Below are 21,989 nucleotides of genomic sequence, written 5' to 3'. Positions count from 1 at the left end.
TTTTGCCAAAAAAAGGGATTTAACTTTATTCCTCACTTTAACAGCTTGGTAAGTTTCTGCCTCAGAGCACAATTCTGTTCTCTGGGTTGAGTTGCCTCAGATGGAGCTGTTGCCATGGTGATGGAGTGGTATCAGACCTTCATCAAGCTTGCTGCCAAAGGGGTGGCTGTGGTGGTGGGGGGGGGGGGGGTAGGGGTTTGCGGATGGCGGAGGGGGGAGGCGAAGTAAAGAAGCGTGAGGAGGGAAAGCAGTCAATTCACGCTCAGAGCATCGCTTCACATATATCTTACAAGTGATGCCTCTGCTGTCAGATTAGTGGCAACTCAGCTGGGGCTTGGAATTGCAAAGCTTGCGATTAGTGAAGAACGCTTTCGTGTTGCACAGTGTTTGGGAGAGCTTTTTCTTTTAGTCCGGCCTGCTCATCCTCTTCTGACAATGGTATCTCGGGGTCCTTTTTATCAGCGCCCACTACCCGTAATCCTTCTGAGATTTCTCTGCCTTCTTCCAACAGGACTGCCGGTTAGAAGTGTGGACTTCTCCAGGGGGACGGACAACATCACCATCAGGCAGGGAGACACGGCAATCCTCAGGTAGGAAACGCAAGTTAATTATGTGGAACAAAGTATAAACAGAGGCTCATTAATATCCTGTTGCTTTTTTGAATGCTCCGAGGGAATTTATTTCTTTGGTTGTTTTTAAAATATTAATGACAAGCTTAAGATCTGAGAGGGTTTCAATCGTCTTCACTCTTAAGCAGGTCATATTTTTTCTGTTCGGCAGCTTGCTTGCAGCCTTATTTTAAAATGTTGGCATTGGTAGTTTGAACACTATCCTTTAATATGTAAAGGTGTAGGAAGAGGATCCATGTGCTGTGAGTTTCAGGCACATACAGGTATTCAAAGGGTTACATAATAACTGCTTATTGAGAGCCTGGAACACATAACGCAAAGCTGCGATTGCTTTAAACGCAACATTGAGAGATTGTTTTCGTTCACATGTTCTTTTCATGAATTTTGTGTAAATCCTCTTCCACGTAAACACTGTGATGATCAAAAATGCGAATAATGGGATCAAAGTAGATCTTGCTTATCCAAGTGGTTTGTAAATAAAGGCTAATTCCTGGACTTTTGCACCTTTTGACAGCAGCGGGCTTTGATGCATTTTACTGCTGAAATAACGGCTTCAAAAATACAGCCATTCTTGCAGCACATCTCATTTAAAATGATAACTTATACACTGAGACTAGTACAATGTCAACACATAGTGCATGTGTGAAACAGTCTTTGTGCTTCTGGCAAAGACAGAGCGGAATGGAAACAAATCAGGAGGATATTTGTTTGAATTAAGTAAAGATGAATCATTTTAACTTGATTTCCCTCTCCTCGTGGCAATCTGGTTCAAAAATGTTCATGTGTAGTAAGGCTTGTGTGCATGCATAGGTCTTGTATGGTCATGAGCATTGAATGTCCATTTATTGTTTAATTATCCTCAGCACAATCTACTATTAAAGATTGAACAAAATCCATTGTTAAGGTTAAAACAAATCCAAATCAGGGTACTGTGGGGGAGGATTGAATATACTATCATGGTACTGTCTTGCCACCGAGCAGGTGTTGAGGGGGAGGAGAGAGTCTATGCAAAGTTTTTATTAGGATATTAACCCTTTCACTCCTTTTTCTTCCCCCTTCTGTTGTACATGTTTTCCTTTTTGACTGGGATTATTTTTATTTTCCTTTTCTCATTTGCTGATTTATTTTTCTCAGTTGTTCAAATCTGTATTTGTTGCACTAAGGATTTCTGTAGATTAGAATAGACTGAAGGATTTTCCAATCTGAACCTAGAGAGTTAACAGGTGCAGCAATATCCTGCAAGCCCGTCCATCCTACCCTTTGTGGTAAATGGATGTGCTGCTTGAAGCTGCAAACAAAGTACAGAGATTCTGCTCCATTTTTTCCTTCAGATTCATATGAGGTTGTAGGTTTCATGACTGTTGGTCATCCAAGGACCCCTTCTTTATGTATATGCCTACATTGAGTGCCAGCTATTCACCTGTGTGGGGCTTTACAAGTACACCTGTCCATAGATACACATGCAGGAGGAGTCAATAGTTACTCACCAAATATGGCAGTGCTGTGATTTTATTTCTTCTCCTCTAACTCAAGGACAGTGAGTTCAATTGGAATGCCACCACCTCTTTCAAGTCAAAGTTATAACTCCAAGCAAACATTGGTTTCAACCTGATACCTTCTTAGTCTATGTGATTAGTTATGTACTGGACATGAGTTTAGAGTTATATTTCGATTCATTCAGCACCCCTGTAACATTTCAAAAACCATATTGATAAAACTGTTCTTTGCTAAAATGGTGTGGTAGAGTGGGGGGAGGTGGTCAAGAGGAGTAGGGATTTGTTTGTTGGCTTGCAAAACAGTTAACGTGTTAGTGGAGGATGGGTGGGGCAGCGTGAAATTGCAGGGATCCCTGGAATTTCCTCCACCGCCCCAGGGTCTCGAATTGGAAGCCTGTCCTTGCATCAATTGAGGTCATTAAGTGTCCATTTATGGGTTGTTTCCTGCTCAGCTGCAGGTTTTAGGATAGCAGGAAGATTGAAGGTCCATGGGGGAAACACAAGAGTAAAGAAAGTTAGATCTCGGACAGGAGGCCAGGTTGGGGGTTGGTGTGGGTACGGGGGATGGGGGGCGGAGGTGCAGTTGCATACTCTCCATCAGAAGCCCACTCCCTTTGAGGTTTGGTTACCTCTGGACCTCCCTCCTCTCCTATCTCCGAAGATCCCTGTAACCCCCCCCCCGCCCCCCCTCCAGTGATGCCCCCCCCTTCCCAGGCCTTTAGTATGAGGACCCCTGACCCTTGCCTGGGTTTCTGGTTCCCAGGAGTCTCAGACAGATCCTTGCACTTCCACTTCCCACCACTTCAGCGCTGTTGCTGCAGGAGCTGGCGACTTGCCGGTCATTCTGATTGATTGGCTGTCAACCACATCCACCGCCAACTCTTCAGATGATGGAGAACATGTCCCCGCCATCCTAAAAATTCAGGCCATGAGGTTTATTTTTTCTGGTAATCTTTACATCTTTTATGTGAATTATTGTTCATGTCAAAATGAAAGTGTAAACTGATAAACATTTTATTTTTTTATAAATGTTTTTTATTTGGTTTTTGAATAAAGTATATCTCCGTTATGTAAACAAAATAGAATACATGTGTATATATACATAGAAGAGAAGGGAACATGCACAAAAAACAAAACAAGCAACAACAAACAAAAAAAAAGTTAAAATAACTGGTAGGGTATTATGTGCTGGCTCAACAACAGCAGCTCTGTACAATTGGCAGTATTGTTTTTAGCACATAAATAGGCATCTGTTTGGGGGGGGGGAAACCGGGGGGGGGGGGTGGGTACATATACCTTTGGGCGCCGGGGAAATAATTACAGAACAATTACAGAGGACAATACGCAAATGGATCTGGTGTTGGTGTCGCTTGCTTCTCCTGGACAGTTTTCGCTGCCGTTGTCGTCTCGCGATCACCTCCGCTTCAGCCCTTCGTCCCGTCCTTCGCCCGATTTTCCTTGTTCTCTGCTCCTGTGGATGCCAAGTTTGTTATTGTTTCCTGTGCCCTCCTTCTGGCTGCCCTTACCTTGCCTCCCCCCCCCCCCACCTCACTGGTTCCCCTCTATTGTTCCCTGTCTCCTCCCTCTTCCACCCCCTCCCTCTCGCCCCTTCTCGTGTGGTTCGCCTTTCTTTTCTCTTAGGTTTAGCTGCTCCCCCCCCCCCCTGCCTCGGTTACTTTCCCCTGATTCTTGGCTACCTGGCTATTGTTCTGCTTGTTCTTTGGCCACAAACAGGTCTCGGAACAATTGGGTGAATGGCTCCCACATTCTGTGGAAGCCGTCGTCTGACCCTTGGATGGCAAATTTGATTTTCTCTATTTGGAGAGATTCTGAGAGGTCGGACAGCCAGTCTGCAGCTTTGGGTGGTGCTGCTGACCGCCAGCCGAACAGGATTCTACTGCGGGCGATCAGGGAGGCAAAGGCAAGGGCGTCCACCCTCCTCCCCAGGAATAGATCTGACTGGTCTGTTACCCTGAAGACCGCCACTTTCGGGCATGGCTCCACCCTCATCCCCACCACTTTGGACATTGCCTCGAAGAAGGCTGTCCAGTACCCCGCAAGTCTGGGGCAAGACCAGAACATGTGGGCGTGGTTGGCCGGGCATCCTTGGCACCGTTCACATCTATCCTCCACCTCCGGGAAGAACCTACTCATACGAGTTCTTGTTAAGTGGGCTCTATATACCACTTTTAGTTGCGTCAGACTGAGCCTTGCGCACACGGAGGTGGAGTTGACCCTATGCAGTGCTTCGCTCCAGAGTCCCCACTCTATTTCAATCCCCAGGTCCTCCTCCCATTTCTTTCTTGTTGCTTCCAGTATGATGTCGGCCCTTTCTACCAGTCGGTCATACATGTCGCTACAGTTCCCTTTATCTAGGATGCTTGCGTCCAGTAACTCTTCCAGTAATGTCTGTCGTGGCGGTTGTGGATACGTCCTTGTCTCCTTTCATAGGAATTAAACTGATAAACATTTGGTACGGAGTCACAGCACCATTGGATCCAAAATTCAATCCTTGGCTGTGGGATGTCAGCAGATTTCACCCAGTGCTATAGTGGCCTCACCATTCGTGGATTTATGGGAGTCCCAGGCAGGATATCGTCTGGAAGTTTTGGTCCTGTTCATCATCATTGACTCCTATTGCAAAGAATGAATGTAAAATTAGGTCAGGATAGGGCTTGACTATATTACCTCCACTTCACCTATGAAGAATGCACACTACCTTTGGGAATAACTGGAAAGCCTCCTTATCTGCCCAAATGTACTCCAACTTGTACCACAGCCTTCAAGGGTAATTAAGGAATTGCTATGTATTAATACTATGTTGTGTAATCATGCATCCATTCAAGAGAGTTAGCAGATGATGGAGGTACACCTGCCATTCATTTGATAAGCTCAGATCTAGGTGATCATTGGTTGAAATAATACATATCCATGCCGCAAAGAATCGTGGCTTCTGTTCAATTTTCTTCAGAATCTATTTTAAAATATTGTTGGAAAAGTTGTACTGGCACATGCACCATAGGATGGGAGGATATGAATTGTTGTATACCCCAATATTGAATCTTAATCGCACTGACAGAGGCAACATCTTAGGTGTGCTGTGTGATGTCCCCCTCCAGTTTGTCTGTCAATGGTGCTGAGGTGGCAGCAGCTGATAGCAGTGGGTTTCTTGCTGCCTGCTAGTTTAGCGAGGGAACAGCTTGCTGCCTATAAACAAGCTCAGTGTGACAATTGACCTGAAAAACCAATGATCTCCCCCAGATACACACCTTGCTACATAAATTGGACAGGAGATATAGATAAGCACAAAGAAGATGGGGTAGGCCTCATCTGACTAAATTTAAGAAACAAAAAAGAAATAGGTAAAATAGTTTGGAGTTTAATCTGACTGTGGCTATATGAAGACTGTTACAGCTTGATGCATTCAACAGAGAAACACTGTTGGTTTACTTGTGCATAACAGGCAGTGGCAACTCAGTGACTCAGCAAAATGTAGTTAGGTCATAAGCTTCCAGATGAAAAATCAAAGCAGATTGGGCACAGTTTAATGTGAGTTGTACTGATTTATTTTCCATAAATTAGCAAACCTCGTTCATGTCAGTTCATCCCTTGATTAACTATAATGTTGGTGTTTGGGGGAAGGCAAGAGAGGACAGTCAATGAAAAGCTTAGAAGTAACTAAGTGCAGTTTTTCTGTTTGAATGAACATGAATATTATACACCAACCAAGAATTTAGTGGCCATATTTAGTCTCAATAAAAACAGTCCTCATTCAGATTGATCAAGGAACCAGATAATAAGGAATTTGATTGCAAACAATTGTTGCAAAACTGTACTCCAGACCCAGGGATAATTGGAGGAGGGGGGGGGGGGTCTATGTTAATAATTGTCATGCTAATTGTTCCTTCCTTCAACTTGGAACATTTTAGTTTTTGCAATTGTTTCCTCTAATGCGTGTCCCTGCGCGTCTTCCACATAAATACCGCATCCTGTTATTCTTTTTCCATTGTCAATGGTGGAGGAACCATCTACATAAATTTTTTAAGAGTTATCCATGGTCAGGGGATTCTGTGTTCTGGTGCCTGCTCGTGTGGGTAGTGATTTTGGAATAAAGGGTCCTGTGTGGTGTTTGGCTGCAATGATCCGGCACTCATGCGGTTCATACTACATCATACTACAGGTTGTCTGCTAAAAATGTGTGGGTCTTTGTCCGTTTAATTGTGATGTCCCTTCCTTGTAATAGCAGTGTCCAGTGAGCTGCTCTGATCTGGCTAACTGAACCGTCCTTTAACCTACCATCTAACAGTAGCTGCGTTGGGGTGTGCTCGGTTAAAATCGTTACGGGGTTGAGGCCTGTGATATATGCAAAATATTGAACTGCCCAAAAGACTGCGAGCAAGTGTCATTCGCAGGCTGAAAATCCTTGCTCCACGGGATCCAAAACTCGTGAGGCATAGGCTACGTGTCCTAAACGGTCATGTCTTTCCTGTAGTACTACTACAGAGAGGGTTCGGTCGGTGGTCGCTACTTCTATGGCGTAGGGAGAGTGTGGGTCTGGTACCTGCAAAGCGGGGGCTGTGCCTAGGGCGCGTTTTAATTCATCGATGGCGTCCGTGTGCTGAGGAAGCCATTCCCATGGGGCATTCTTTTTAAGGAGTTCTGAAAGTGGGGCTGCTTTTGTGGCAAAACCATCAATATGGTTCCTACAATATCCAACTAATCCTAAGAATGACCGGAGTGCAGTGACATTGTGGGTCAGGGGCAACTTAACTATCGATTCAATCCGTTTCTGTTCGATCTCTCTTTTCCCGTATGTGATAATGGTATCTAAGTAAAGGACCTTTTCTTTCAGGATCTGGGCTTTTTTCGGGTTGACTTTGCATCCAATTGATTGTAAGAGACCTAGCAATTCAGAAAGAAGCTGAACATGCTCTACCTTTGTGTCCGTCCGTAGGAGTAAGTCGTCCACATATTGAATAAGGCATTCGGGTCGGGAGAATTTGGAAAGTCCGTTGGCCAATTGTCGGTGAAAGATGGAGGGGGAGTTGTGGAAACCTTGCGGGAGGCATGTCCACGCAGTCCTTGAAATGTGAACACAAACTTGTATTGACAGGCCTTATCTAAGGGAATGGACCAAAAGCCATTGCTAATATCCAGCACAGTAAAGTACTTAGCATGTACTCCCTGCTTCAGCATGGTTTCGGGACTCGTGGCAACGGTGGGGACTGCTAATGGGGTGACCTTGTTGAGCTCTCGGTAGTCAATGGGCAATTTCCATGAACCATCGGGTTTCTTTACGGGCCAAATTGGGGCATTGTTTGTTGAGGCTACGAGCCCAATTATTCCTTGATCTAGTAAGCTATTGATAACTTTTGCAATCTCATCCTTGCCTTGCTGTGGGAAACCGTATTGCTTCTGGGGCTTGGGATCTGGACCTGTAATTGTGACTGTTCGCAGAATATTTCCACAATCGTGCTTCTGCTGGGCGAAGGATGCTTTATGTTTTCTTAGGACCTCTCTAATCATCTTATCTGTACTAATGGCTTGCGGATCAAACCAATAGTCGCCTACTGAGCAGATTCTATGTTCGTTGTCTCCTACTGTGAGAGTAGCGGGTGCTCTTGCTGTTCTGGCCGTTTTCCATACACACTTATTCACGGGGTCAAAGGAAAGGTTGTGTGAGCTCATGAAGTCGATTCCTAAAATGTGCTCTGCTGTTTGGGGCAAGTCCACTAAAACAACGGGGTGCTTGGTGCTTATGTTTCCGATTTGAATATCTATGGGGTCCGTAATGTATCCCTGCTGTACATGTCCTGTAAATCCACTAAGAGTGATGGTGTCTGTGGTGGGCTATTTGTTGCGCTGAAACATTGTGGAGGAGTTTAAAGCTGTGTGGGACCCTCCTGTGTCCCACAAGGTGTCCCCGGACTGTGCCTGTGACTACTGGTCTGCCTGATTTGTCCCCGAGTTTATCGCAGACCCAAGTTGGGGAGTCCGAACACCGTCAATCTGTGCTTTTAATCACTGCAATATCTGATCGGGCGCTAATGCTAGGTATGGGACAAATATTGTTCCTAGGTGGGGCGTTCGATTGCTGGTTCCGTTGCTGGTTCTGGGGGGCGTTGCATTCGCGGGCGTAATGTCCCTTTTGTCCACAATTATAACAACCTCGTGGTGCCTGTGCTCTGGGGTGCTGACCTTCATTTCTGCCCTCATTTACCCATGCGAGGTGCTGATGTGTCCTGACTGGGTTCATATTCGCTTCTGCCTTCTCCTGATCTGCCTTTCTCTGTCGGGATTGTGCCCAAGCTCTGGAGAGTCTCATTAAAACCCAAACTTCAGGTGGCGCCTGCGGGGTCGTAATTTACACAGGCTTTTTGACCTGTTTCTGTGGCGTGGGAGGCTAAAGTACGAACCCATTTAGTTGTGTTGTCGTTATCTAGGTTTGTGCAGTTCAATTCCCCAAATACCGCCATAAAATGGATCCAAAGGCGACCTGCGTACGCAGCCGGATGCTCTCCCTTCTTTTGTCTACATCGGTTCAAACCTTCTACGGGATCGCCCCTGTTGTATCCAATCGCTTCTAAAATAGCTGCCTTCGTCTCCTGGAGGCTTCTTCCTCCTACATTCTGGGGTACTGGTAAAGCTGAGCTAATGGACGGGTCAAGGCTCATGACTATCAGCTTAGCTTCCTCCCTTTCGTCTAGACCGTACATAACCTCTTGCCGTCGTTCTCTCTCAGAGATATTGGGCGAAATTCTCCCCCAACGGCGCGATGTCCGCCGACTGGCACCCAAAACGGCGCCAATCAGACGGGCATCGCGCAGCCCCAAAGATGCGGAATGCTCCGCATCTTTGGGGGCCGAGCCCCAACATTGAGGGGCTAGGCCGGCGCCGGAGGGATTTCCGCCCCGCCAGCTGGCGGAAACGGCGTTTGTTGCCCCACCAGCTGGCGCAGAAATGACATCCCCGGGCGGCGCATGCGCGGGAGTGTCAGCGGCCGCTGACAGTTTCCCGCGCATGCGCAGTGGGGAGAGTCTCTTCCGCCTCCGCCATGGTGGAGGCCGTTGCGGAGGCGGAAGGGAAAGAGTGCCCCCACGGCACAGGCCCGCCCGCGGATCGGTCGGCCCCGATCGCGGGCCAGGCCACCGTGGGGGCACCCCCTTGGGGTCAGATCGCCCTGCGCCCCCCCCAGGACCCCGGAGCCCGCCCACGCCGCCTTGTCCCGCCGGTAAATACCTACTTTAATTTACGCCGGCGGGACAGGCAATTTCTCGGCAGGACTTCGGCCCACCCGGGCCGGAGAATCGAGTGGGGGGGCCCGCCATCCGGCGCGGCCCGATTCCCGCCCCCGCCGAATATCCGGTACCGGAGACTTCGGCAACCGGCGGGGGCGGGATTCATGGCGGCCAACGGCCATTCTCCGACCGGCTGGGGGGTCGGAGAATGACGCCCATTATGCGGGTCTGCTGTGGGTTCAAATGGTTCCATTTTGGCACAGGCATTTCTCAATTGGGTGATGGTTAGTGTGGTGGTGTAAATGAAATCAGGCTCCTTGCGATCCTGTGACGTGCGCTGTCTGGTGACTGGATTCATGGTGGGGTGTGCTGCCTGTGCAGTCGGTGTTGCGGGTGCTTTCCTTTTCGGGGCCTGGGGGGCTCTATTCTGATTTTCTGTATCCTCCACATATCTATGGGTGATTTCATTTAGTTCTTGCCAACTGGGGCCATTCTCCTGATCTAAATTCGGTCCAAAGGTATCTCTGAAGCCGTTTTGCACTGAAAGCAGTGACTGTAACTTTGCTATTTGTAGAGCAGCACGGTGGCGCAGTGGTAGCACTGCAGTCTCACAGCGCCAAGGTCCCAGGTTCGATCCCGACTTTGGGTCACTGTCTGTGTGGAGTTTGCACATTCCCCCTGTGTTTGCGTGGGTTTCGCCCCCACAACCCAAAGATGTGCAAGGTAGGTGGATTGAACACGCTAAATTGCCCCATAATTGGAAAAAATTAATTGGGTACTCTAAATTTATTTTTTTTAAACGTTGCTATTTGTTGCCTACATTTAGCGTGGTCTACTGTACTCTGTCTTTGTTCTGTTGTGGAACTATGGAGCGCTCGTAAAGCTGCCTTCAAATCTGACCATTGTTTCTTTAGCTGTTCTACCTGCTGTTCCGTCTCTTCTCGTACCAAAATTGCGCGCTGTGTATCTTGGTAGGCCTTATCGTACTGGGTCTGAACACTGCTAAGGTGAACTATACAAGATTGGTGTGCCGGTTTGACATCAGCCAAACGTTTCGATGGGGGTTTTGATAGCGTCTAGTCACCTGAGTTGCCAATATACATAAGCTTTGAGCGTCGTAGTCCTGGGTTGACCATATTCCCCATGGCCCTTTGCAGCTGGCCATATTTCCCGGGATCCTTTGTAAGTGGCCATCCCAGATGGCTACATCGTGAACCAGATTGCAGTAACTGCAGTGGGCCGGGTATATCGTGCTGCAGTTGGCGCATGGTGCAAACCCCGTTTAGGGGCTCTCCTGCTATTCTCCTGGCATAGAGGGATGTGTGCCGGCTGCAATGTGGCCAGAAAATTGCCTTCCTTGTCTGTTGAAAATGCTGACTCTTTCTGAAATAGATGTCTGACACCCTTTGCCACAGAATCCATGGATTTCATGCAGAAGGGACCATTTGGCCCATCAAGTTAGTATCAACCACCTGAAAGAGCACCATACCTAGGCCCATTCGCCTATCCTATTCCTATAACTCCACCCAACCTGCACATGCATTGTCACTAAGGGGCAATTTAGCATAGCCAGTCCACCTAACCTGCATATCTTTGGGCTGTGGGAGGATATTGAAGCACCCGGAGGAAACTCACGCAGACACTGGAAAAAAATGCAAACTCCACACACACTTTCACCCGGCCTCGAACAAATCCTTGTCCCTGGAACTGTGAGGCAACATTGCTGGCTACTGTGTCACCCTTTTGTACTTTATCCTAATCACCATTATTTCGAAACCTGATTTAGTCAGAGTTGAGAGTTTTTTTCCCGCCAGGGACTAGGGCACAATTGAACCCAATACTATCCTCCATTGAATTGTGGGAAGAGCATGTGAATCGATCAATATCAGAATCTGACTGGTTTACCCACCTTAGTCCAGGGTTATTGAGGCCAACTATGGGTGTTGCAACTGCAATTACAGTAAAAGTAAATTAATGCAACAAAAATTGTATGTCTAACATACATATCGTCTTTACTAAATGAATGATTGATTTTGAGGGCATGGAGGGGGGCATATATGACTGAACTGTGCATAATCCTAACTGTTATGAAGTGAAATACATATATTATTTGCTGCATCTAAGGAATTTTTGTTACCCTCTTTACCTTTTCTTGAAAATTTTGCAAGTATAAGCTGACAATTTGGTTGTGGTAGGATGTTTTGTGTATGGTCTGCAACTTCAAATATCATTTCCTATTCATCATGTCACTACAGTGAAATGCTATGGTGTTGTATACTGCGATGGTGTGTGCAAGATGTCTGTGACTAGGAGGCCTCCAACCAGCAAAGCAACTATGACAGACTGAAAGACATATAAAGTATGCAGATGCATTTCTATACACCATTGATGGAATACAGACAGTTGAGTAAATCAATGCCTGTAACTAATAATTGTGTGATTTTCCTTTACCGTTTTGTTTACAGATGATATTGTAGTGTATAATACAGTGACAACGTGTGCAATTCTCCGAGCCCCGCGCTGGGCCGGAGAATCGGCACAACCGCGCCACGCCGCCCCGACGCCGGCGCGCGATTCTCCGAGGGCGGAGAATCAGCGGCATTTGCGCCAGCGGGTTTGGCGCAGCGCAGGTCGCGGGCCGCTATCCGCCCATTCTCCAGCCCATACGCCATGTTGCGTCGGGGCCGGCGCACTGAAGAAATCCCCCGTGCATGCGCGGGTTGGTGCGGCCCAACTGCGCATGCGAGGGTCAGCGCGGCGCCCATTTGGCTCCGGGAAGGGAGGCTGGAGCGGCGTGAACCGCTGCAGCGCCGTGCTGGCCCCCTGTGGGGGACAGAATCGGTCGTACCCGGGCCCTCACGACGGCGTTCACGATGCCGAGAACACTTGGGGCGAAATTCTCCGTAATCGGTGCGATGTCCGCCGACCGGCAGCAAAAACGGCGCAAATCAGTCCGGCATCACGCCGCCCCAAAGGTGCGGAATCCTCCGCACCTTGAGCGGCCGAGCCCTAACCTTGAGGGGCTAGGCCCGCGCCGGACTGATTTCCGCCCCGCCAGCTGGCGGGAAAGGCCTTTGGTGCCCCGCCAGCTGGCGCGGAAATGACATTGCCGGGCGGCGCATGTGCGGGAACGTCAGCGGCCGCTCACGGCATCCCCGCGCATGCGCAGTGGAGGGGGTCTCTTCCGCCTCCGCCATGATGGAGACCGTGGCGAAGGTGGAAGGAAAAGAGTGCCCCCACGGCACAGGCCCGCCCGCGGATCGGTGGGCCCCGATCGCGGGCCAGGCCATCGTGGGGGCACCCCCGGGGCCAGATCGCCCCCCCCCCAGGACCCCGGAGGCCGCCTCTCTAGTGTCTCTCTAGTTTCTTTATAGTCAGAAATGGACACAGAATTCTGGGCGAGGCCTGACTAGGCAATCATGAAATGTGTTCATTATCTCAAATTTATCTTTCACAGTTTTTTGGTTGTGTAATCCAACATCTAATTGACACTGCTGATTGCTGCTCTATATCTGTTTACTTATGGTTAAATCTTCCCAAGCTTCTTCCAGCTTCTTCCAGCTTCAATATTAGCTATCTCAACACTATTGATGGAGTAAGCATGATATCTGTTTTCCACCCTATGTAGCACTTCAGATACTTGCCTGTATTGAATTTAATTTACCATTGTTCTCTTGACTTGCATGCCTTGTCTAACTCATTCATAATTCCTGAGTAAGCATTGCCCTTCCTACCAAGGTATTATTAGCAAGATTGACCACTTCACATTGAGTTTTGGAATCTATTTTCTTTATGTAAATTAAAAAGTAGAATTAGTACTGAAGTCCTGATACATCACAGTCATTATTACCCACATTTTTATTGGGATATCTTTGTTTTGAATGTGCATGCTGCTCATCCTTTCCTTGTGAAAATTTGGCGGAAGTGGTCATCCAGAATATTTGGTATTTCTGCTCATCCACAAATTAATTGCAGCTCCTTTGGTTGTCACCTCTCCTGACACTACCCTCTAATGGTAAAGCATGGGGCGACATTCTCCGACCCCCCGCCAGGTCGGAGAATTGCCGGGGGCTGGCGTGAATCCCGCCCCCGCCGGTTGCCGAAGTCTCCGGCACCGGATATTCGGCGGGGGCGGGAATCGCGCCGCGCCGGTTGGCGGGCCCCCCTCCCCGCTCGATTCTCCGGCCCGGATGGGCCGAAGTCCCGCCGATAAATTGCCTGTCCTGCCGGCGTAAATTAAATCACCTACCTTACCGGCGGGACAAGGCGGCGTGGGCGGGCTCCGGGGTCCTGGGGGGTGCGCGGAGCGATCTGGCCCCGGGGGGTGCCCCCACGGTGGCCTGGCCCGCGATCGGAGCCCACCGATCCGCGGGCGGGCCTGTGCCGTGGGGGCACTCTTTCCCTTCCGCCTCCGCCACAGTCTCCACCATGGCGGAGGCGGAAGAGACTCCCTCCACTGCGCATGCGTGGGAAACTGTCAGCGGCCGCTGACGCTCCCGCGCATGCGCCGCCCCGAGATGTCATTTCCGCGCCAGCTGACGGGGCAACAAAGGCCGTTTCCGCCAGCTGGCAGGGCGGAAACTCCTCCGGTGTCGGCCTAGCCCCTCAATATTGAGGCTCGGCCCCCAAAGATGCGGAGCATTCCGCACCTTTGGGGCGGCGCAATGCCCGTCTGATTGGCGCCGTTTTGGACATCGCGCCGTTTCCGGAGAATTTCGCCCAATGTGTTTAATCTGAACTTGTTGGTTTTAGGAATGCATTCAAGGTGCATTCGTAGCACATGACCTTTAAAGGCAATCCATTAACCGTACTCAAGTGTTCTTGACAACTTTCTTGAATGTATTTGCTTTTGCTGTTCCCTTATTTCATTGAATATAATGTCTTTTAGAGGAAATGACTGGCTCCTGGTCTTCGATATTTCTGACTATTTCTGTCAATTTTTATCAATCTGTGGTTGGTTTCTCCGCTGGTAACATTTCTTGTACATTTTCTGGTTAAGAAGCAGTTGTGCACTATATCTCCTTTCAGGAAACTTCAGGCTAGTTAGCTCAGCATCTGTTATCGGAAAAATACTGGAATCTATTGTAAAGGAAGTTATAACAGGGCACTTAGAAAATCTCAATGCAACCAGACAGTGTCACCCTGGCCTTTTGAAAGGTAAATTGTATTTGACAAATTTATTTGAGAGCTTTGAGGAGGTAACAAGCAATGTGGATAAAGGAGAAGCTGTATTTGTGGTGTACTTGGATTTCCAGGAGACATTTGACGAGGTGCCACATCAAAGGTTAGTCCATCAGATAAGAGCTCATGTATTTGCATGGATAGAGGATTAGTTAGCTAACAGGAAACAGAGTTTGCATAGATGGATAATTTTTGAGTGAGCAAGATTTAATGATCTAAAGGGATCAGTGCTGAAGCTTCAAATATTTATAATCTGTATCAATGACTTTGATGAGGGGATTGAATGTATTGAGACTAAATTTGTTGATGATATAAATATAGGTCGGATAGTAAGTTGCGAAGTGGACATAAGTCTCATAGGGATACAGATACAGTTAAGTGAATAGGCAAAAAGTTAGCAGATGGAGTATAATGTGGGAAAATGTGAATTTGTTCCCTTTGGCAGGAAGAATAGAAAAGCAGCATATTATTTAATTAGCCATAGACTGCAGCAGACTGAGGTACAGATGGACCTTGGTGTCCTGGTACATGAATCACAAAAAGCTAGTGCACAGGTACAGCAAGTGATTAGGAAGGAAAACTGATGTTATTGTTCTTTACTAGGGAACTGGAATATAAGAGTGGGAAGTTTTACTCCTGTTGTACATGGCATTGGTGAGACCACATCTAGAGCATTATGCATAGTTTTGGTCTCCTTGTTTAAGAAAGGACATAATAACATTGGAAGCAATTCAGAGAAGGCTCACTTGATTGATCCATGGAACGAAGGAGCTGTCTTATAAGGAAAGGTTGGAGAAGTTTGGCCTGTATCCCTTGAAGTTTAGAAGCACAAGAGTTGATCTTATTGAAACATATAAGATCCTGAAGATGCTGAACAGAGTGAATTCTGAAAGGAAGGGTGGAATTCTTCCATCTGGAACTAAGTCATGTGGCATGGGAGGGAGTCTTTCCCGCTGCTGAGGCTGCCGGAATTTGCACCGTATCGCAAGACCCCAGCCTCATTAGCTACGCAGTCAGGGGTTTCCTGACACTTTTGTGTGGCAGGGTGGGCTGGATGACTCACACCCTGCCATCATATCTGTATGCCATTTTCAAAAGGCATCCGGACGTCTGACCCACTTTTGAAGAAAAAAGATGGACCTCCAGGAACACTCTGAAACTGAAAGATGGACCTCCTCAAAAACACTGAAGCTGGAAGATCCACCTCATAGATGCTCACCCCACCCCACCCATTGCTGCAAGTTCCAGGGTCCACGACTGCTCAGGACCTCCATCTCAAACTCCAGACACAACCTCAATCCTTCTTCAGGCAAGTCCCGATAGTTACACGCCACATTGTAACCAGGGTAGCACAGTGGTTAGCACTGTTGCTTCACAGCTCCAGAGTCTCAGGTTCGATTGTCGGCTTGGGTCACTGTCTGTGCGGTGTCTGCACATCCTCCTCGTGGCTGCGTGGGTTTCCTCCGGGTGCTCCGGTTTCCTACTACAGTCCAAAGATGTGCAGGTTAGGTGGATTGGCCATGCTAAATTGCCCTAAGTGTCCAAAAAGATTATGTGGGATTCCGGGGATGGGTGAAGGTGTGGGATTAATTAGGGTGCTCTTTCCAAGGGACGGTGCAGATTTGATGGGCTGAAAATTCCATGGTTCTATGATTCTATTAGTATAGACATATTCTGGGTAGTGTGGTTTTCCACTGGTGGCACAGGTGATTGGTCGTTGGGGGAGGGAGGGAGGAATTCCAGTCAGGCCACATGAATCCCATGTGGAACACCACCACTCTTTGAGTTCCCCTCAAAGCCACACACCATCCTGACTTGGAAATATATCACTGTTCTTTCTCTGTTGCTGGGTCAAAATCCAAGAACTCCCTCCCAAACAGCACTGTGGATGTACCTCCATCACATGTACTGCAGTGGTTCAAGAAGGTAGTCACCACCACTTTCCCAAGAGAAATTAGGGATGGCCTAGCCAGGGGCTCTACTGCCAGCATAAACAGGAAGGGTCATGCTACACTCCTGCCTTGTTCGCCTGTGTAACTGAAAATACCCTGAATTCACCTCATTCATGCGCCCCTCACCTTTGGTTCCCTATATAACAATTTAACCCACGCCACAAAATTAGGCCCAATCTCAAAGTTCTCCAACACTGCAAACAAATAATTCCACTCTACATGGTAAAATGCCTTCTCCCATCTAGCGCCATCATCACCTTCTGCTCCCTCCCTTCTGACTGCGAGTGCACCACGTTTAACAAAGGCCGCATATTCGAAGACTTCTGTCTACCCTTTACAAGCCCCGTCTGATCTTCCCCAGCACCTGTGGGAGGCATTTCCTCCAACCTAAGTGGCAACACTTTGGCAAGAATCTTGGCATCCACATTTAGCAGAGATATTGGCCAATACGACCCACACTCCACTGGATCCTTATCCTTTTTTAGCAAAAGCGAAATGAATGCCTGTCCCTTCGTCCCCGGGAATTCCCCAAAACCACCATCCTCAAACATCTCCAATAACAATAGCGCCAGCCTATCCAAAAACTTTTCAGAAAACTCCATCAGGAGCCCATCCGGCCCTGGTGCCTTACCCGTTTGCATCTTCCCGAGCGCTGCTAGAACTTCCTCAATCTCCACTGGCAGCTCCTAACCTGCCCTCTCCTACTCCAGGACACTCCAACCCCCTCCACCCAAGAAATCCCTCATATCCGATTCATCCCCGGGTGCTCCGACCTATACAACCTTTTATAAAACTCCTCAAATGTCTTCTTCACCTGCTCCGGCACCACCACCAGCTCCCTTACCCCATCTCGGACCCCAACAAACTCCTGCGTGGCTGCCTACCAGCAGAGCTGGCCCGCCAACAAGCGACTGGCTTTCCCACCATACTCATATACTTCGCCCGCCTCAACTGTCATACCGCTTTCCCTGCAGACAGAAGGTCAAACAGTGCCTGCAATTCCTTTCTACTCACCAAAGGTTCCGGTGGGATCCTCCGCAGACTTCCCATCGACTTCGAAGATTTCCTCTGCCAGCTGCTGCCACTCCTCTCTTGCCTCCCTATCCACCCGAGCCTTAATTGAGATGATCTCACCCCTTACCACCACTTTCAGCACCTCATAGACCACCGACGGTGAGTCCTACACATTCCTATTGAAACCCACATAGTTATCAAACACCTTACCCATCTTTGCACAAAATTTCAGATCCGCAAGCAGCCTCACACCCAATCTCCATGCTGGCCTTTGTTCAGGCCACTTCTCCAGGGCCACATCCACCAAGTGCGGAGCATGATCCAAAATAACAATCGCCAAGTATTCCGCTTTCCTCACCCCCCCCCCCCCCCTCCCCCACCAACAACAATGACTTCCCTATAATAAAGAAGTCAATCCTTGAGTACACATTATGCACTGGTGAAAAGAAGGGAATACTCCCTACCCACTGGATGCCAAAACTGCCATGGATCCACCTTCTTCAAAAACGCAGCCAACATATTTGCACCCTTCCAAAGGGACCAGCGAGCGTGGCTTTTGATCCGCCTTTGGATTCAACACAGTATTTAAGTCACCACCCAAAATTAACTAATGAGTATCCAAATCTGGCATGGCAGCCGCCATCCGCTTCACAAATCCTATAGCATCACAATTTGAGGCAGACACGCTAACACCACCACCAACCTCCCCATCAAAGCACCCTTTACCATAATGTACGTGCCCCCCACCCCAGCCTCTCAAAACTACTTCTCTCTGCATACTCCCCAGATCCCCACCATTCGCACCTGCCAGGCCCATCAAAAGCTGCCCACACAGGCTCCGACAGCCACGGCCCCTCCTCTACCTCATTCCCACTCACTGGACAACTTATGTTAGCTAGCGAGGTGGCCCCTGCCAGAATCCGCTCGCTGCCCCCCCCCCCACATGCCAAATACCGAAAAACCAACATAAAAGACCCCCACATCCAGTCCTTCCAAACAACACAACAAATAGACCCCAAACAAAGGGAAACAAAGCACAACATATCAACATATTACCCCAGTGTCCCAGAACCATTCCCAACCACACAATAAAGAAAAAACAAAGTCCAAACTCAGTTCAGCCCCAGTCCATCAGCCTTCACGAATGCCTCCGCCTCCTCTCAAAGTAATAAAGCTTGAAGTTATGCATAACTCTCAACCTTGGCGGGTAGACGACCCCAAACCACACGTTACTCTTGTAAAGCGCTGCCTTTGCCCTGTTGAAGGCTGCCCGCTGCCTTGCCAGCTCCACCGTGAGAACTTGGTCAATACGAATACCACTGCCTTCCCACCTCATTTCCTTCATCTGGTAGCTATGAAAACAGACTATCACAGCTCTTGCTGGTTCATTTGCCTTTGGCTTCAGCCGAAGTGACTGGTAAGCCCTATCCAGCTTTACAAAAAAGCCCTATCCAGCTTAAAGAGGGAGGTGTCCTTCTTCACCCTCAACAACTTAGCAAATATCTCCAAAAAGTACTCCTTGGGCCTCCGGCCCTCCAGCCCCTCAGGCAGTCCCACAATCCACAGATTCTGCCGACGTGATCTGTTCTCCCGGTCCTACACTTTAGCTCTCAGCCCTTTGTTGCTCTCCTCCATTTCCCACCACTGTGCTGCAATAATGCCTCCTCTGCCCCCTTCAGTACGTCTCCTTGCTCCTGCACTGACGTCGACACCTTTCCAAGAGCCTCCTTTATCAGGACCATCGTATCGTCCACCAACTGTTTGAGTTAGGCCATCATCTCCTTCCCATGCCGCTCAAAATGCTTGGCGAACTGCTGCTCCAACTCCACCATCATCACCTCACCAGCTTGTCCACCGTAATGGGTGAAGCCCCACCCGGCGGCTTGATCCCGCCATCTTTCCACCAACAGAACTCCACACTGAACCCGAGTTCTCAGGTGGACTAACGCTTGCTTCTTTTCGTCCCGTATTTTTCCGCTGGGTTTTCGACACCCTTTAGTTCCCACAATTTTTCTGAAGATCAATCATATGAAATTTACCCCCAAATCTGGGTGAAAAGGCCCAAAAACAAAAGCTCTAGCAGGAGCCACCCAACGTGCGACCTCCATCTACATGTCACCACCAGAAGTCCGTTTTACAATATATTAATGGGAAAAGGTTAGTTCAGGAAAAATTAGGGCCTAAAAGAGATGAAGGGAACTTGTGTGTAGATGCAGAGGCTGTGGGAAGGATTTTAATTAAATATTTTGTCTCCCTGTTTACAAAGGAAAGGGATGATTCAGATATAGTAGTCCAGGAGGAACACTCTGAGATATTGGGCGGAATAATCGTAAAGAGAGATGAAGTACACAAAGGGTTGGAGCCTTGCCAGTTGAGAAATCGCCAGGGCTAGATGGATTGTTTCCAAGGATGCTGAAGAAGGCCAGGGAGGAGATAGAAAATGCTCTGAGGATGATTTTCCAATCCTCATTCAATACAGGGGATGTATCAGAGGATGAGAGAAATGTTAATAAAGAACAAAGAACAAAGAAATGTACAGCACAGGAACAGGCCCTTCGGCCCTCCAAGCCCGTGCCGACCATACTGCCCGACTAAACTACAATCTTCTACACTTCCTGGGTCCATATCCTTCTATTCCCATCCTATTCATATATTTGTCAAGATGCCCCTTAAATGTCCCTATCGTCCCTGCCTCCACTACCTCCTCCGGTAGTGAGTTCCAGGCACCCACTACCCTCTGCGTAAAAAACTTGCCTCGTACATCTACTCTAAACTTTGCCCCTCTTACCTTAAACCTATGCCCCCTAGTAATTGACCCCTCTACCCTGGGGAAAAGCCTCTGACTATCCACTCTGTCTATGCCCCTCATAATTTTGTATACCTCTATCAGGTCGCCCCTCAACCTCCTTCGTTCCAGTGAGAACAAACCGAGTTTATTCAATCGCTCCTCATAGCTTATGCCCTCCATACCAGGCAACATTCTGGTAAATCTCTTCTGCACCCTCTCTAAAGCCTCCACATCCTTCTGGTAGTGTGGCGACCAGAATTGAACACTATACTCCAAGTGTGGCCTAACTAAGGTTCTATACAGCTGCAACATGACTTGCCAATTCTTATACTCAATGCCCCGGCCAATGAAGGCAAGCATGCCGTATGCCTTCTTGACTACCTTCTCCACCTGTGTAGCCCCTTTCAGTGATCTGTGGACCTGTACTCCTAGATCTCTTTGACTTTCAATACTCTTGAGGGTTCTACCATTCACTGTATATTCCCTACCTGCATTAGCCCTTCCAAAATGCATTACCTCACATTTGTCCAGGTTAAACTCCATCTGCCATCTCTCCGCCCAAGTCTCCAGACAATCTAAATCCTGCTGTATCCTCAGACAGTCCTCATCGCTATCCGCAATTCCACCAACCTTTGTGTCGTCTGCAAACTTACTAATCAAAACATTACATGGAGTAATGTACTCATTACATGGAGTAATGTAGCTCCATTGTTTAAAAATGGATCAAAGGAAATGCCAAACAATTATAGACCAGTTAGTCTTACATTGCTGGTGGACAAATTAGTCGAATCAGTCGTGAGAGATAGGATTAACTGTCACATAGAAAGGCATGGACTAGTCACGGACGGTCAGCGTGATTTTGTTAAACAAAGGACTTGCCTCACAAATTTGATTGAATTATTTGAGGAAGTGACAAGAAGGGTTGATGAAGGTAGTGCAATGTATGTTGTGTGCATGGATTTTAGCAAGATGTTTGACAAGGTCCCCCATAACAGATTGGTTAAAATAGTAAAAGCCCATGGGATACACGGTGATGTAGCAAACTGGGATAAAAAGTTGGCTTAGTAACCAGAAACAAGGGATAATGGTCGATGGATGCCCTTGTTTCATGTGGTGTTCCACAGGGATCGGTGTTGGGACCTTTACTGTTTGTTTTGTATATTAATGATTTGGACATGAACGTGACGGGCACCATTGGGAAATTTGCAGATAACACACAATTGACCTGGTAGTGATAGCGTAGAAAATAGCTATAATCTCCAAAACAATAGATGGAGTGGGCGGTGCAGTGACAGATGGATTTTAACGCAGAGAAGTGGGAGGTCATGCAGAGGGAGGTCAAAAGATTATAGGGAGTACACAATAAATGGGAATATACTAAGAGGGGTAGATGAAGTGAGAGATCTTGGCGTACAAGTACACAGGTAACTAAAGGTAACAGTTCAAGTAGGCAAGGTTGTAAGGAAGGCATATGAAATACTTTCCTTCATTGGCAGATTGGTAAAGGAAGTGAAAGCCCATGGGTTATAGGGCAATGTGGCAAACTGGATAAAAAGTTGGCTTAGTAACAGGAAACAAAGGGTAATGGTCGATGGCTGCCCTTGAAAGTTGTTTCAAGTGGTGTTCCACAGGCCTCATTGTTGGGAACCTTACTGTTTATGTTATATATATTAACGATTTGAACGTGAACG

At 47.9% G+C, this 21,989-nt stretch overlaps 1 protein-coding gene across 3 annotated transcripts in view; it reads left to right on the top strand.

Annotated features, from left to right (window-relative positions):
* Positions 1-220: 220 nt before the first annotated feature.
* LOC140427995 (limbic system-associated membrane protein-like) overlaps positions 221-21,989 on the top strand; it is a 1,212,363-nt gene continuing 1,190,594 nt past the window's right edge. For 2 of the 3 annotated variants that reach the window (XM_072513931.1, XM_072513930.1), the window contains exon 1: positions 221-590. In XM_072513931.1, the coding sequence (XP_072370032.1) occupies positions 436-590 (155 nt within the window). In that variant the 5' untranslated portion in view covers positions 221-435. The remainder of the gene's footprint in view (positions 591-21,989) is intronic. The other variant, XM_072513932.1, reaches the window with a different exon arrangement.

The sequence above is a fragment of the Scyliorhinus torazame genome, chromosome 8 (assembly GCF_047496885.1).
Source record: "Scyliorhinus torazame isolate Kashiwa2021f chromosome 8, sScyTor2.1, whole genome shotgun sequence".
In the NCBI taxonomy this organism is placed as follows: Eukaryota; Metazoa; Chordata; class Chondrichthyes; order Carcharhiniformes; family Scyliorhinidae; genus Scyliorhinus; species Scyliorhinus torazame.
The sequence above is the reverse complement of the archived record's forward strand: the minus strand, read 5'-3'. Positions and strand labels throughout refer to the sequence as shown.